General features: G+C 29.4%; 1 protein-coding gene across 1 annotated transcript in view; it reads right to left on the bottom strand.

Moving 5' to 3' along the window:
* Positions 1-15,527, bottom strand: part of LOC129987545 (extracellular matrix organizing protein FRAS1-like) — a 67,734-nt gene that overhangs the window by 9,058 nt on the left and 43,149 nt on the right. Inside the window, exons 16-25 of the mRNA XM_056095513.1 lie at positions 14,608-14,766; positions 14,384-14,527; positions 13,341-13,481; positions 13,115-13,255; positions 9,339-9,479; positions 9,098-9,238; positions 7,440-7,712; positions 3,525-3,731; positions 2,706-2,902; positions 1,870-2,026 (exon numbers count right to left, since the gene is read on the bottom strand). Of these exons, the coding sequence (XP_055951488.1) occupies positions 1,870-2,026; positions 2,706-2,902; positions 3,525-3,731; positions 7,440-7,712; positions 9,098-9,238; positions 9,339-9,479; positions 13,115-13,255; positions 13,341-13,481; positions 14,384-14,527; positions 14,608-14,766 (1,701 nt within the window). The remainder of the gene's footprint in view (positions 1-1,869; positions 2,027-2,705; positions 2,903-3,524; positions 3,732-7,439; positions 7,713-9,097; positions 9,239-9,338; positions 9,480-13,114; positions 13,256-13,340; positions 13,482-14,383; positions 14,528-14,607; positions 14,767-15,527) is intronic.

Below are 15,527 nucleotides of genomic sequence, written 5' to 3'. Positions count from 1 at the left end.
GGGATTGCAATACCGGTATACCGGGATACCGAATACCGGTATTTCGAGCCATTTGTACAATTTCGTAATACCGGTATTCACAAGTTTAAATACCGGTTTTTCGGTATTTACTAGAAATTTTTAAAATTGTCTCCACTATCTGTTCAGGTAACGCGAAACATAGCAAAATAGTATACGTTTTTGTTTTCATGTCTCCCTAACGGGCGAAATTAATTAGCTAATTAATGACTTAATTAATTGCTTAAATCTATATTAGCGAAACATGGATTATCCCTGAAAGAAAATATTGTAACCATAACGACTGATGGAGCAACAATTATGAAAAAAGTTTAGGAGTAATAGATGTATTATACCAAAAAAAATAAAGAACAGACGAATCCAAATACTGTGGATATAGAAATTTCGGATTCCAACTTTGAAAAGTGTAAGAGTGAGAGTGATATTGACAATGAAGATAATGACAATGTAATTGTTGAAGAAGATATTTATAATGAGGATGAAATATTAACCTATCAAGAAATGCTTCCTATAATTTATAGGAAGTTCGAAAAATTGTTCAGATATTTAAACGTTCCCCTATAAAAAGGATATATTACTAAAATATATACTAACTGAAAATAAAACAGAATATATGTTAATAGATTCTAAAACACGTTGGAACAGTTTGTTCCTAATGATGGAACGATTTTTGAAACTGAGAAATCCAATCCAAAAGCAATAATCGACTTAAACCTATAAATTAATTTTTCAGATAGTGAATTCGACTTAATATCCAGAACTATATCAGCTCTACTTCCAATAAAACTGACGATTGAGGCATTATGTCGGAGAGATTCTAATTTATTAACAGCTAATGCAACAATAAATTTCATGTTGCAGTCATTGAAAGAACAGCACACATCATTATCTGAAGAATTATATATTACATTGAAAAATCGCACAGAAGATAGGCATACCGAAATAGAAAATGTCTTTTGGTATTTACATAATTATAAGGATTTTAAAAATAAAAATGAAAAAGAAAAAAAAATAATTCAAATCTGATTAAGTTTATAGTAAATTTTCTTAAAATTTTTTACCCACAAACCTATCCACATTCAGAAGAATTCGGTTCAATTATCGAAGATTATGATGTCACTACTATCGATAGTGAAAAGGAATTGTCTCTTGAACACAAATTAGAATTAGCGATAAATAAAAAAAAATTAAACGAACCAAAATACAATACAGAAATCAGCTATATCCAAAATCATCCGACGAGAGATCGATTTATTTTATTTGAAGATAAGGGATTTAGAGATAAATACTTGGAAATATATCACGCATTGCTAACAGTACCACCAACTAAACTGCCGAAAGAGCGTTTTCGACAGCTGGTAATTTTTACACAAAATTACTTTTCAGGCTTAATGACAGTACAATGGATGCATTACGTTTTTTAGGATCACATTTCAAAACTTTGTAATAGTACCACAGACTGAATAGTGATATTTACACTTTTTTTGTGATTTAAATAAATAAGATGTTTCTTTACTTTTTTGTAATTATATACTGTTATAATTTATAAGTTATAAATTATTTTTTGTGACATTTACACTCTATAACAAAACTGGTAAATAAAACAAAGAAACACCTGTGTTTTCTTTCTTTTTCTAAAATTTCTAATACCGGTATTAAAACCGGTATCCCGGTATTAAGATTTTAAAAATACCGAATACCGGTATTTGAAATTTTGGTCCGGTATTGCAATCCCAACCTGTAGCCCTAACAGACGAGTCATCACCAATATTTAACTATAAAAATACTTTAAAATATTTTCAAAGCTAGATAATGTAATTTGAAAGATTCACCAAATAAAAATATAGTTACCAATTGAAGGATTTGCTGAACGTTTTATGGTAAATATTATATCACTTGACGGCAAATTTTCTCCAACAGAAAGCAAGATGTCATTGGTTAATTGTGATGTCTCACCAGATTTTACATAAAATGGTTCATTTCGGACAATAACTAAATCGCTGTTATTCTATAAAAGGCAAAATAAATTAAAGTAACTAAGTTTTCAATACACAATTTTCACATTTTATTTCTACATATACTTGATTAATTTTTTTATAATAAATGCTATGAATCAATACTTAACAGAGGCTTAATTTTTTTACTCTTGCTACTCTGTGTAAGATAAAGTAAATCAATTTTATATAAATAGTTAGAATAAATAATTTTCTATTTTATTTCCACATATACTTCATAATGTTTGTTAAAAAGCAAATATTATAAATCAATATTAAACAAAGGCTTAATTTTTTTTTGTTTAGATAATCTAAACTAAATAATTAAGGCTTTTAAATTATTGAGCCAAAGTATTTATTTTAATCAAAAAATAACAATATTTAAAAAAAAATTGAATCAAATGAGCAAAAAAGGCTTTGAAAATTACACATTTAATGCAAATTTAAATGAAGAAAATATCAATCAGTTTGGTTGCTCATTCATTACTTAGCTTCAAAAATTATTCATTAAATGAGTGTATACCATACTTCATTACAGTGTTAAGAAATACTGATTGGAAAAAAGAAAATTTGAAAATCAAAAGCTAAATATAACTATTCAAGATAATTTCAAATGTTTATATAAGTAATTAAATAATACAAAATATATATTATGATTAGTTTTTGAATTAATATGTAACATAACAGTCATACCTTAGGTAAAACAATCAGTTTCAGGTCTGTCAATTTAGAATTAAAACCATCAAAAGCTTGTATGACAAAACTATCTTTTTGAATCATATTTGTTTTGGCACTTTTAAATGCAAGTTGGCCTTTGGCAAATTCTTCATATGCCACAGAAGAGATCTCTTTTTCATCAGGCATCAAAACCAGTTTTCCAGAACAAGGGCCTATATTGAGAAAAGAAAGATAGATGTTATTTTGAGCTATATTTTTATAAATAAAAACAACAACAAAAGTATCTAGGATATTAATTGTTTCGACTAAAATTATATACATTAAAGCCTATTTGCATCCAAAAATAAAAAGCACTTAAAAAATAATCATCAATAAATAATTTTATTGAAAGTAAAATCTTTCAATAAAAAAGTCGAAAGAAAAGCAAGAAAATAAATGTAAAATATGGAGAAAAAAAGAAGAAGGGGAACCCCCCCCCCCTTGTTTTTTGAAAATATGTAAATAAAATGCAAATGAAATAAATACAAAATATTCATACTCAAATACATTGCATAAATTAAAATTGAATAAATTGTTTCATGCACCGAAAAACTATTATGATTTTGAACTTCAGCACTTTTAAAATGGGGTAAAAAATTTCCTAGGATAAAATATTTTATAATATTTAGAAAAAGATATATTTATTGCATTAAATTATTAAAATATTATTATTATAATATCACTAAGCATGTTCAAAGAGTAATGACAGAAGTTTTTTTTATAAAAATTTTTGGTTTAAAATAAAGCAAAAAGGTAGTAAAGAATTAAATGTTCATCATTTTTCAAATTACATACTTTGAACGATATTTAGAGTAACATCGGCAATGTTATCTTTATCTTCTATTGCAAGAATCGATGGATTTATAACAAATAATGATTCTTCAGAAACAACAATGTAATCAAGTTGTCCTATTTGAGGAGGAAACTTGGAAACAATTTGCATTGGCAAAATTATATCACTGCTGGACACATATCCGTCAGAAACTTTCAAAACAAGATCGCCTGGAAAAGTAAATAATTTTTAGATTCTGTCATTTTTCAAGAATGTAATTTCATGAAAATATGCTTCAAGTAATAAATACATTAAACATAATTCATAGAGGGAGAAATAAAAAAATAAAGGTACAGGGGAAAAGAATATCTATTTCTATTTAAGTAATATGAAAATAGCCATGAAGTTAAGTATAAATTCATAAATTATTGTGCTAAATATTTTTAAAATTACATTAATGTTTAGCGGTATGTGATGTGCTAGGATAGAACCTGGGACCTTGTGGATTGCAGTCCAGTAACATAACCATTATGCAAAAGCAATTGCCCGTGCAGCGTAGTTGTAAACTGGCTTATATGCTATTCACCACAGACTCTCTCTCCAGTGAATCGAAGGCGAGACAAACGATATGGCTGTTGAGTGGTGATGTATTAAACTGTTGTCTAATGGGCCAGTACCCAGCTGAGTAGCGCCAAGCGTTATGGCGAGCGTGTGTGAGTGAGTGGTTGCTACGTCAAGTGAGTCTAAAGGTGGGTTCAGACGAGGCTTATTATTGCGCGCAATAGAAGGTCACGCCTACTTCAGGAAAATCACGTGACTGCAGCGGGACAATGGCAAATGGTTGTCCCGTCGGGACAACTATTAGCCATTGTCCCATCAACGCTGTCTCAACTGTTCACACGGGGACAATAGAGGGACAACAGTAGAGAGACAACGATTGCGCGCAATAAAAAGCCTCGTGTGAACCCACCTTAACGACTTTGGTTTGCTGCGTCAAGTGAATCTGACGACTTTGATTTGCTGTGGGTAGATGGCACCACAACAGCTGTACGAAGGTTGAAGGTTCATCGTCCGAGGTTACCAATTTAGCGATAAGCGATGTGCGAAGGATAGAACCTGGGACCTTGTGGTTCGCAGTCCAGTAACATAACCATTATGCGAAAGCAATTGCCCGTGCAGCGTAGTTGTTAACTTGCTTATATGCTATTCACCACAAATGCATTACAAATATCCCAGAATTTACTTCTTTCAAATGCCGATTATACCATTTTTGATTAACTTAGCACTCATTTTCGTCCAATTTTAATCTAAGCAGTTTCTAATATATCAAAATTAAAGAAGATCAAAATAAAAAATATCAGTTTAAGGCTACTTCAAAAAAAATTTTAAAATTCATCAACAACGTACATCTGTAGATGATTGCACAAATAATATTTATCATGGAACAATTTTTAAGCCAAAATTGCCTGAAACAATTAAAACCTTTTACTAAATTTTGTTTCGAAGGTTATATAAGACTCGTAGTTTTCTTAAAAGAATATTATGGAAACGTATTATCATTTTAGATATATTTATGGATTTATTTTTGCATATTACATAAAACAAGGGAAACATAAAAAAAAGCAAACATTTTGTTTCTCAATGTTTGCTTCAAACAATCAACAACAGGAATCAATCAGACAACAAGAAGAAATACAAAAAGTAAAATTTTTTTAAACAGCCGTTGATTTCCTGATTATGCAATGTTTCAGAATAAATTTATTTTATGATGTCAAAAAAGAATTTTTTACGAATTCGCAATATTGTTTTCCTACAATGTAAGTCTTTTAACAGGAAAGAAATTTAAAATGATTCTCAATGGATGCCAAATTAATCACCCTGGTGATTTTTTTTGGCGACAAATCAATTTGGCGATTTATCATTTGGCGACAAAAATGAAAGAATTATGGCATCTTCTGTATTAGAACCCGAAATCTAAAGATTCTTTTAGAAATTCTTCTTTTAGAGAATAGAATTCTTTAGATTCTTTAGAAAAAATTCCATATCCTCTCGTGAGCCTCTAAGGAAAGAGGAATTCGGACGAAAATTAATTCTGCCTTTGGAGTGCTATCGCATTGTGAGCTGGTGCGCCGAGCGATATCGTGCTATTACTGTTATTTAAGTAGCGATTTGCTATCTGCTAGTATGTAGTTAATTTTTACTTATGCTATTCTTTGTATATACTTCGGTTACATTTTGCAATCTATGTTTTGTGTTATCTTTGGAATAAAACGTAGTTATCCATTATGGAATTTTATGGACTTTTCTCATTGTATGTTCATTGGCCAGATTGATATTAAAATATACATTTATAAATATTCGCACAATTTTTCTCAGTTAATAATATACTCTAAATTAGATTCTTTTAGGATAAATTTAAAAAAAAATGACATATTAATGATTTTTTTCTTTGCTTTAAATAATAAAAGAAAATGTATGTTAAAAGTTCAATATTACTTTTTATTCAGTGAGGAAATTTTTAGCCTTTGATATTAACTTTGAGCAATAACTCAAGATGCTGTTTAGAGTATCCCCTCTAAAAATATTAAGATTATATGAGAAATTTATAGGGTTCTTTACAAAGAAATATATTTTGTTTGCAACAAAAGCCTTACAGCAGGTACCAAAAATAAAATATATCTTGCATTTATAACAAAAGAAGACAAACAGAGAGATAAAAAAAATATTTTGAAAGAGTATAAATTACTCTGGTTAATAAAAATTTCTGAAGAATTTTTTCATAATTTCATTTCATGCAATTATTTGTTTGAAGAAGATTAGACACATATGATTACTGGAACTTAAGCATTAAATATTAGACAATTTTGATATGTTTTTGCATATTTTAATGTGAATGAAACAATTTACTGCGTTTAAAGCTATTTTTAATAAATTTAGTAACAATATGTCTATATATGCCATGAGATATTTTTAAAGTTTTAATAAAATTACTGAAATTCATTTTGCAATCTTAATGCTGTTTATCTATATTTATAAACGTTTATTTCTGTTTTTTTTTTTTTTTTTGTATCTACAGTGTTTAGACAATCTACCGCACTAATAGCCTTGAAATTTGGCACAAGTTTATTATAATGATAATAATGGGCCTTCAAGGCTATATTTTAAAATTGAATATAGATATTTTTAAAATTTTAATATTAAATGCAGTTTTGGATGATTTTTAGCACATATTTGTCATAATATCATTTCTAATGATTGCAAAGTGATATAATGATAAAAATCAATGCGTTAGGAAAGAAATGTCATTCTGAAGAAATTTGTTTTGCATTCCTGAATCTTTGGAAAGTTAAAAAAAGTTTTCCGAATGGAAAAAAATTAAAGAATTAATATTAAAATTTCTTCCTCGAGCTTGTAATTAATTCGGTTATTATTTTCAAAATTTTTAAGTGCATTATTCGAACATTTACTTCTAATTAAAAAACAAATGCAATCATATTACTTTTCCTCATTGATTTTTAATTAAATGTTTTCCTAATGACTTCTAAGATTTTCTTGTCTGATCCAAGGCCGAGCAATTTTAAAATTTACACTGATTTAGCAAAAAACCAAATTTAATTTACTATAAGCTGAATTCTAATGAAATCGTTTGCAACAACTTTCATAATTCCATTTCTCTCTCTCTCTCTCTTTTTTTTTTTTTGGCAAGTCTTTATTTTCAGTAAATCATTTCGATTTTTATCGTTTGCAATTCAAGAATCGTAATATCATAATCACAAGGAAAAATAAATATACAAAGTTAATACTATTTTTGTTCATTTATTTTCATAGCTTTATTTTACATTATTTAGTTTTAATTTTGCAGATATCATGTCATGTATAAACGGCATGCAAGTTCTGCTTGTAAATAATAAAAATGAAAATGGATAAAATATACAAACCTTGAAGAGGCATGCCATCGAAATATTTAAAAAATACCCATCCATCCTCCAGTTGTTTTGAAGTAAAATTTTCTCCAGATTTCAACAAAATCTCTTCTGCTCGGTCCGACATTTTTTGAAGTTGACTATTCTGTGGCAACTGATGCACTACTATAGATAATTTTTCTGATTCAACATGAGACGCATTGAGGACAGAACTGGTAATCAAAATCGAACTTCCAGCCTGAACTCTTAGATTATTATCAATAATTATTGATGGCGCACCAAAATTTCCTAGAATTAAAAGAAACATATTAACAGGATAATTTAAATCATACAGAGATTTACCATGGGACAAGAGATAAGATAGTAAATTAAATTTGTACATGTTCTCTCTTATCAGCGTTTCTACAAATAATTTAAATTATTAAAATTAATGCAATGCAAAGTTTTTTTCCCTTTATTTTCTTATAGTTAAAATATTGCAATCGTCCAAATTTTATCTCGAGATTTTGACAAATTTACACCTTTCTGAGTACGAAAAGCATATTTTCGGAATTATGTTTGTTATGAATTTAATAAAAAACTTTTAATAGCTACTAAAAATAATTTTTTTTGCTTTATCATGAAGTCTAAAACTGTTAATATTTAAAAGTTTTTAAAAAAATGTTCTCTTGCTCATTTTCCAGAAAATATATATCATATTTTCCCCAATTAATCTCATTCTTTTATAGTATTCTCGTTTAGAGGCAAACAAAAATAATTTGAAAGCTCGGAAAATAAGATTGGGTTTGAAAGAAAAGTTTGTGGCTACTTTTTTTATAATAAATATCTGGAAGACCGAGTTTCGCTCAGCAGTTAATTTATTTATTTTTGTAAAATCGTTTTTTTTTTCGGAGAAAATATTTAGATCCGAATCACATGCTGATTACATAGGGATATTTTTTCAATTTTTCCTAGAAATGAACTGATCCTATAAATAAATAAATTACCGAATGCACTTAGTTTAGCATAATATTCGAAATAATCTGCTACATTACAGACTTCAATTCATTTCACAATATATCGATCATTACTTATACTTTTGAATCTGCACTCAGTTTTACATGGTAAAATCGAGTCCGAGTGGGCACTTATGACATTGTCAGCATGAAAGCTGATAGAAAATGGCTCTAATAGATATAATTTTTTTTTCATGTGTAAAATCGCGTTTTTTAAAAGAAAGATACATACATAGATAAACTTAAAAAGCAAAAATATTAAATATAAATACATAAATAAAAAATTAAAGCAAAAACTGCGACACGAACCGAGGAACCGCAACACACGTATCATTCCAGTTGTTCTGATCATTATACTGAACTGCCCACACTTCGAAGCAGAAGTTGAATATACTTTTTCTAATAGTTAGTTATAAAAATGTTTATTTTGTATGTAAAATTACATTTTTTCAGGAAAGGCATCTATATAGATACATTTTAAAAGCAAAATCTTATATTATTATAAAATTTGATCCAGATCGTTAAGACCGTTTCCAAGATACACGAAAAAAATGTATATATACAAGAATTGCTCGTTTAAAGTTATAAGATGTTAAAAATAAAATTCACCCTATTTACTTAAATCTCTCTCATAAATTAATAAAAAAATTACTCTAATATCATTTAAATGCAACTTACTTTTACAAACTCTTGACACTGGATCTTCAAAATAATTTTCTGGACATATTTTCATGCAGGCAAAATTCTGCAAATGATACCCATCTCTGCATAAACCACATTCGTCTGGAGACAGACAAAACGCACATCCTGGACTGCAAGCTACATAAAGATTAAACTTATGTTTTTTGAAATATTATTAAAAAATTGCAGTAACATTATAGGATATTCATTGGAATGCTCATTGAAATTTCCTACTTACGTTTACAAATGAGTACTTCATAATCGGCATACTGACCAGTACCACAATCATCTACACATTCACCATCTCGTAGAAGGAGGGGGAAATCACAAGAGGTGCATCGAGAAGAGCTGGAGCAAGTTTTGCATTTCAAATCACAAGCTGTTTAAATAAATACAAATAGAATCAAGGCATTGAATTTTGAGTATTACTGAAAATCAAATAAATTCTTTTAATTTAGAATGATTTCATAAATATTTAATTTACAAGAAAAGTGTTCACTTTAAGAATTTTTCTAAATGAAATAAATCATCAAAATAAATGTAAGTAGTCACAAATTCACAAATGATATTCCAAAATTATATGTTTTTATGCAACATTTTTTATGAACATGATCGATCTGCTAAAAGATATCGTGGATTGCACACATTGCAGTAAGACGTATAAAAAATTAATGATAAATTCCTTACATAAGGAATTTACAATATTGTCAATGCAACTTAGATCAATATTGTCAAATACAGACTTTATGTTATTGTCATCACAATGTTGTTTAATGTAGAATTTACAATATAGTTTTCACAGAATTGTTAAACTTATTCAATGAAGAATTTTTAATATTGTTTGCTGAAGAATTGTTTATATTGTTCAATATTATACAACATTTGGTTTTTTAATAAAAAAAAATGTGCCAGTGAATTTTTTGAAATAAAATAAAAAATTGAAGTGAATTATTAAGTTAAAATGAAGTGAATTATTAAGCTTTAAAAATGTGTCACCTTTTGAATATTGTTATTTATTATTTATTACTCAGTATTCATAATATATTTACATATTTCCCAAAATATTTTGGAATATTATAATGCTAAAGAATATAATTACTAGGCAATTACAAAATTCATGAAGTGAAAATATGTAATGTCAATATGCATTAAAGTTTCTCACAAAGCATTTCCTTTTCATTAATTAAATTACAGCATTTATCTCAGGATACGGTATTAACCTGATTTTATTTTCTTACAACCGGTCACTGTACATCAATTTTATTGTACTGTAAAATAAATACAGCATAATTCATACATTTTAAATGAAGCAAATCATTTTGAAATACTGCTCATATGAAGCATGTCCGCCTCCTTCAAGCGCATTCGATAGCCTCATGTAAAAGATACATGTGATAATAAAAATTTTTTGAAATTAGTTCTGTTTTTATTTCATTGGCAATGTCTTAACGACTCTTTTGCGTGTAGCAGAAAAAGAACGGAAGGTATGCATAAAAAAATATTTCACAAATGAGTGGAATGGACTACCAATTGGATATCATCCTTGTGACCAAGATAAGTCACATGGACAATGCTAGTAAAATTGCTTCCATTTGTATTGTGCTCAACATTTTTTCATCATATCATTGTTATTTTCTCGCAGAGAAAATATATGATGAGAAAGTGCGATAATCTATACTCATAATAATGTGTGTGTGTGTTGGCGCTCTACAGGCCAGGTCATTTGACATACAGCTATCAAATTTGGTACATGTATACCTTAAAGGTCGGGAATGTGCACCTGGGGTCCCTTTTTTTTGAAATTTTAATTAGAATTTTAATTATTAGTTAAAAACTAACTTTCCCGCCAAAAAAATCTTCCATTTTCCCCACCGCCAAATGAGTAAGGCTTCAGTATTTTTTTTCTTCCAACAGTAATGAGGCTAGGGTTAACGTTTTTCGGCGGATTATTTCAAACGATTCTGTTTATTTTCTTAATGTTTTATGCATTTAAAATTAAACATTGGTAATTAATCCATGTTTCAGATTCATTCTGAAGTACTTTTAAATTAAAATAACACAGAATAAAGGAAATTAAAAATGTATAATCTGCATAGCGTTACCCCAACTGGCGTAGAAAAATTCACGCATTTGCGTTACCGTAATTGGCGAAGAAAATTCACCCATGCGCAATATTTTCCGATTGTTGCCATGACAACCATTATCAACGGACGATTTAAATTATTTTTAGGTTAGTTGCATGCTTTTGTAAGTAAATTGTATTTATGTTAGTTATATATTTTTTGTCTATGCTTATAGTTTTAAGTACATCGTTTTTTAAGTAGTTTTTTTAACCTGTTTTCAATGATTTATATTATTTTAGGTTAGTTATATATATATTTTTTGTATACGTTTATAGTTTTAAGTACATCGTTTTTTAAGTAGTTTTTTTAAACCTGTTTTCGACCGATTATTTTAAACGATTCATTTTATTTTCTTAGTGTTTGATGCATTTAAAATGAAACATTGTTAATGAATCGATCCGTTCATGATGAATCTGAGAAAATTTTGTTGACAAATTCTTGAGATATTACATAAATTAAGAAAGATATTCTTTAGTGCCCATAAAGTTTAAACGCTCATTGACTCTATTATCAGTAATCATATTATTAAAAAAATGCTTTGTTTCAGTACAAAATATTATTATATTAATTGCAAATTAATCATTTACACTTTAATTTAAAGCATAAATTCTACGAGGGGTAACAGAAAATTAGAGAGATACATATCACGTTATGACTGAAGGCCTTTATAATATTATGAGTGAATTATATGACTATCAAAATTTGAAGTTTTAAAATATTTTGCTGAAGAATCCATTAAAGTTGGAATTACATAAAATATTTAATTATTAAAATTTTAACGAACATTAAGATTGGTTAACCGGCTGGTCGCCAAAGGCGGCTAGTTGACAATAAATTCAACCTCGAGATTTTGATGTATCATCCCATTTTAGACGTTCCTATGTCCGAAAAATACGTTTTCGGAATTGTCTGATTATGCATTTATTACTTTGATTGAACACGATGATTCCAAAATGCATTGAGCTGAAACGGTGAAATTTGATACATAATTATATAAAATTTATTGATCTTTAACAAATTTTGAAGGAAATCCATTGATTAGAAGATAGTTTGTATGCAGACACGCTAATTCAAAAACACAAAGAGTATGTATGCATTGAATTTTCAAACTAATCCTTGCAAGAGATGATCATCTGCAAACTTAGTTGCGTGTTCGTATGTATGTGAATGTGATATCTAAAAATGCCACGATTTAGATAAACGAAAAATGGTGAGCCGTTTTGTGACCAAAATTGTAGATATGAATTAAAATCTAAACCAAATCAGTAGAAAGAAAAACGATAAAATTCATATCCATGTTTTTTACTATGTCACAATATGTATTGAGTCACAAGAAGCAGAAGTTGGGTATGACGAAGATGGAAATTTGTTGCGGTGGACTTGCAGTGACATTGGAGGGCTTGCTGCCTGTCTCTTCACCTTTAAGTCCGGTTCCCACAGCCCATTTCTTTACGTATATGGTCGTAAATTTGCCATCTGACCCATTGTAGGTCTAGCCCTACTTATGGACGTCGATCGGAAGCTTCCGTAATTTGTTGGTAAAATGAACAAGCATCAAAGAACCCGGGAAAACCACAAGAGAGAGGAAAGAGGGCAAAATGTGCCTATCTCAAAACGCACACGAGCCGTCGGAACGGGACTTTACTTACTCACATAATACGTTCAGGGCATACAAAATTTTACAAAAAAAATAATAAAACAGAAGACGACAGATTGCCCAAATACAAGAGAAAATCGAGAGAAGAATATATACAATGGCTTATAAGGAAATTATAGTTATTTGTAGCTGGTTTCCTCTTTTGAGTAGTTAATGGAATTAAAAGTGAATATTAAAGGATTTTGTATCTTACATAATTCTTAAATATCATATATTTATTATCAAAAGGCTTACGTTCACATTTAATTCCTTTTTCAAAAAATCCGTCAGAACAATTTTGAACACATGAGCCATCCTGGAAAAATTTTCCGGGCAAGCATGAGGTGCAGTCGCTTGCAGATGGTCCACGACAAGTGTTACATTCCTTTGAGCATTCTGGAAAAAAGAAGGTAAAAGTCATATCAAAGGTCAAATAACAGAAATTCTCAAATAAAAATTAAACAAGAATGACGTTGAAAACCTGTGCACTGTCTGCTAACACCATCGATGTAATGCTGATCAGAGCATAAAGGTAAACACTCTCCAAATTGTAGAACAAGATCTCTTTTGCACTGAAGACATTCGGTTGCACTAACGCAATGATGGCAATTAATACTGCAAGCTGGAAATAAAATTAAAAAGATTAATTCTTGAAAAATATTGATAACTAACTAAATTTAAGATCTGCTTTTAAAGTAAAATGTGTACAAAATATAAGTCATTCTTTTTCAGCGCATTAAAGAAAATGGGTTATTTAAGATTTTAACTCTTCAGCAAATAACTCTGCTCACATCGGACTCCCAGGGCACTTTATTTGCCAGATTTCTGTAATCAGTCATTTTATTTAGTAGCTCAGTCAAAAAGTCAGTTGTATTCCTTAATAAAAACTTTCAGTGAAAGCCAATTTTAATGAAACTTTGTGGCAGCATTTCAGACATTTACCGATATCGTGTGGCATAGCGGCTTTTAGGCATCAATTTTCATTTTTAAGATAATCATTAGTAAAAATGTCTCGGCTATTGTGAGAAGTAATCAAATTGGAAATGCGTGCAGTGATTTGTTTTTTGAGGGCAAAAGGAGTTAACTGCATTGGTGAGGAGTTAAATGCATCGTAAAGTGATTCAACCTATTTGAGAAAGAATGTATACAGATATTAGCGATGCTGAACGCAAGGGAAGGTTACCAACTGTCATAAATTCTGAAATTGCTGCTAGCATGAATGACGTTAAACAATATTTCTTCGCAGAAGTCATAGATGAAATGGAAAAATGTGTGTGTAGGGGGGGGGATAACAAGATTTGCATTGTTTAATTGTTCTTCAGAGGATCTAATCCAGCTCTTCCTACAATCAAGTTTCGTACTACAATTTCCCATAATCCATACTATAATTTCCCATCAAAAGGTATTTCCCATAATCCATATTCCTTTCCCTCTTCTTATTCCTCGCTGGCAATTTCTTTTACTTTTAATGGGCTCAACGGTACTGCACATAGGCTATACATATTTGAAGATTAATTTACAAACCTTGGCAAACGCCTTTAGATGGAAAATATCCTTGATGACACTGCGCTTCACAGGTGCCTAAATGAGTTAGATAACTTCCACTCCAACAGGTGACACACGATGTAGCTCCACTTCTCTCACAGGTTGCACAGGAAGGATGGCATTCTACAAATGAATTATGTTAAATATTATTTATTTGTTAAAAAAAAAAGAGCTCTTAATGAATGTTTTTAAAAATATCTCACCTTGACAAATTTGGTAGGAATTCAGATAATAGTTCGAAGGACAATCCACAACACATTCACCGTACAGAATTGACATCTGTTGATGTTTACACTGCAAACACTGGACACCTTCACCTTCAGTGCTATTTAGCAAGCAATCAGAACAGGATTCATGACAACCTGTTGAAAACAACAATGAAAATTTTGAACAAATATGTCACATTGAGTATTATTTGAACTAATAAACATTAAACACGATATATATAAGCTAAATAATAATAAGCCATAATAATAATAAGTTGCATAGAAATAAGCCATAATAATAATAAGTTGCATAGAAATAAGCCATAATATCAAGAAGAAAAAAAAATACCATAGAAAAAATAACTTAGAATAGGTAAAATACTGTTTTTCAATGAAAGCACTACCATTGTTTAAATGTTTAAATATCTGGAACAAGAATAAAGAGTAATTTTAAATTTAAACTTACAGCATGAATAAAAAACAATAAACTAGCGAGAGTGATCATCTCAAAATATTCAGGCTTATTCTGTAATAAATAAATTTGTGTATTATTAACCGCACGCCATTGATAAACAACAATGCCATCTTTGGCGATAAATAGCTGAGATGTATGTAATACACACCAGAAACAATATGGATTTTGCGCGCCAATTTCGCCAACAGATTGAAGCCAAAATTTGACATTCAATTATAGCTACCGTCACAAAATCACATTCTAAATTTTCGCTTTTGAGTGATCGCGTTGACTTGCTTGTGAAAGCACAGACTGACAAACTCCTAGACGGATTTACATCTAAATGTGATAGGTATCTACACACTTCAGATGATAAATTTGTGTACCAAATGTTATCTATGTAGATCTCTTTGGTTTTTTAGCGGATTGTTATGAGCGAGGATAGAACCTGGGACCTTGTGGT

Source organism: Argiope bruennichi, chromosome 10 (genome assembly GCF_947563725.1).
Source record: "Argiope bruennichi chromosome 10, qqArgBrue1.1, whole genome shotgun sequence".
NCBI lineage: Eukaryota > Metazoa > Arthropoda > Arachnida > Araneae > Araneidae > Argiope > Argiope bruennichi.
Note: the sequence above shows the minus strand (reverse complement) of the source record. Positions and strands in the feature narration are given on the sequence as shown.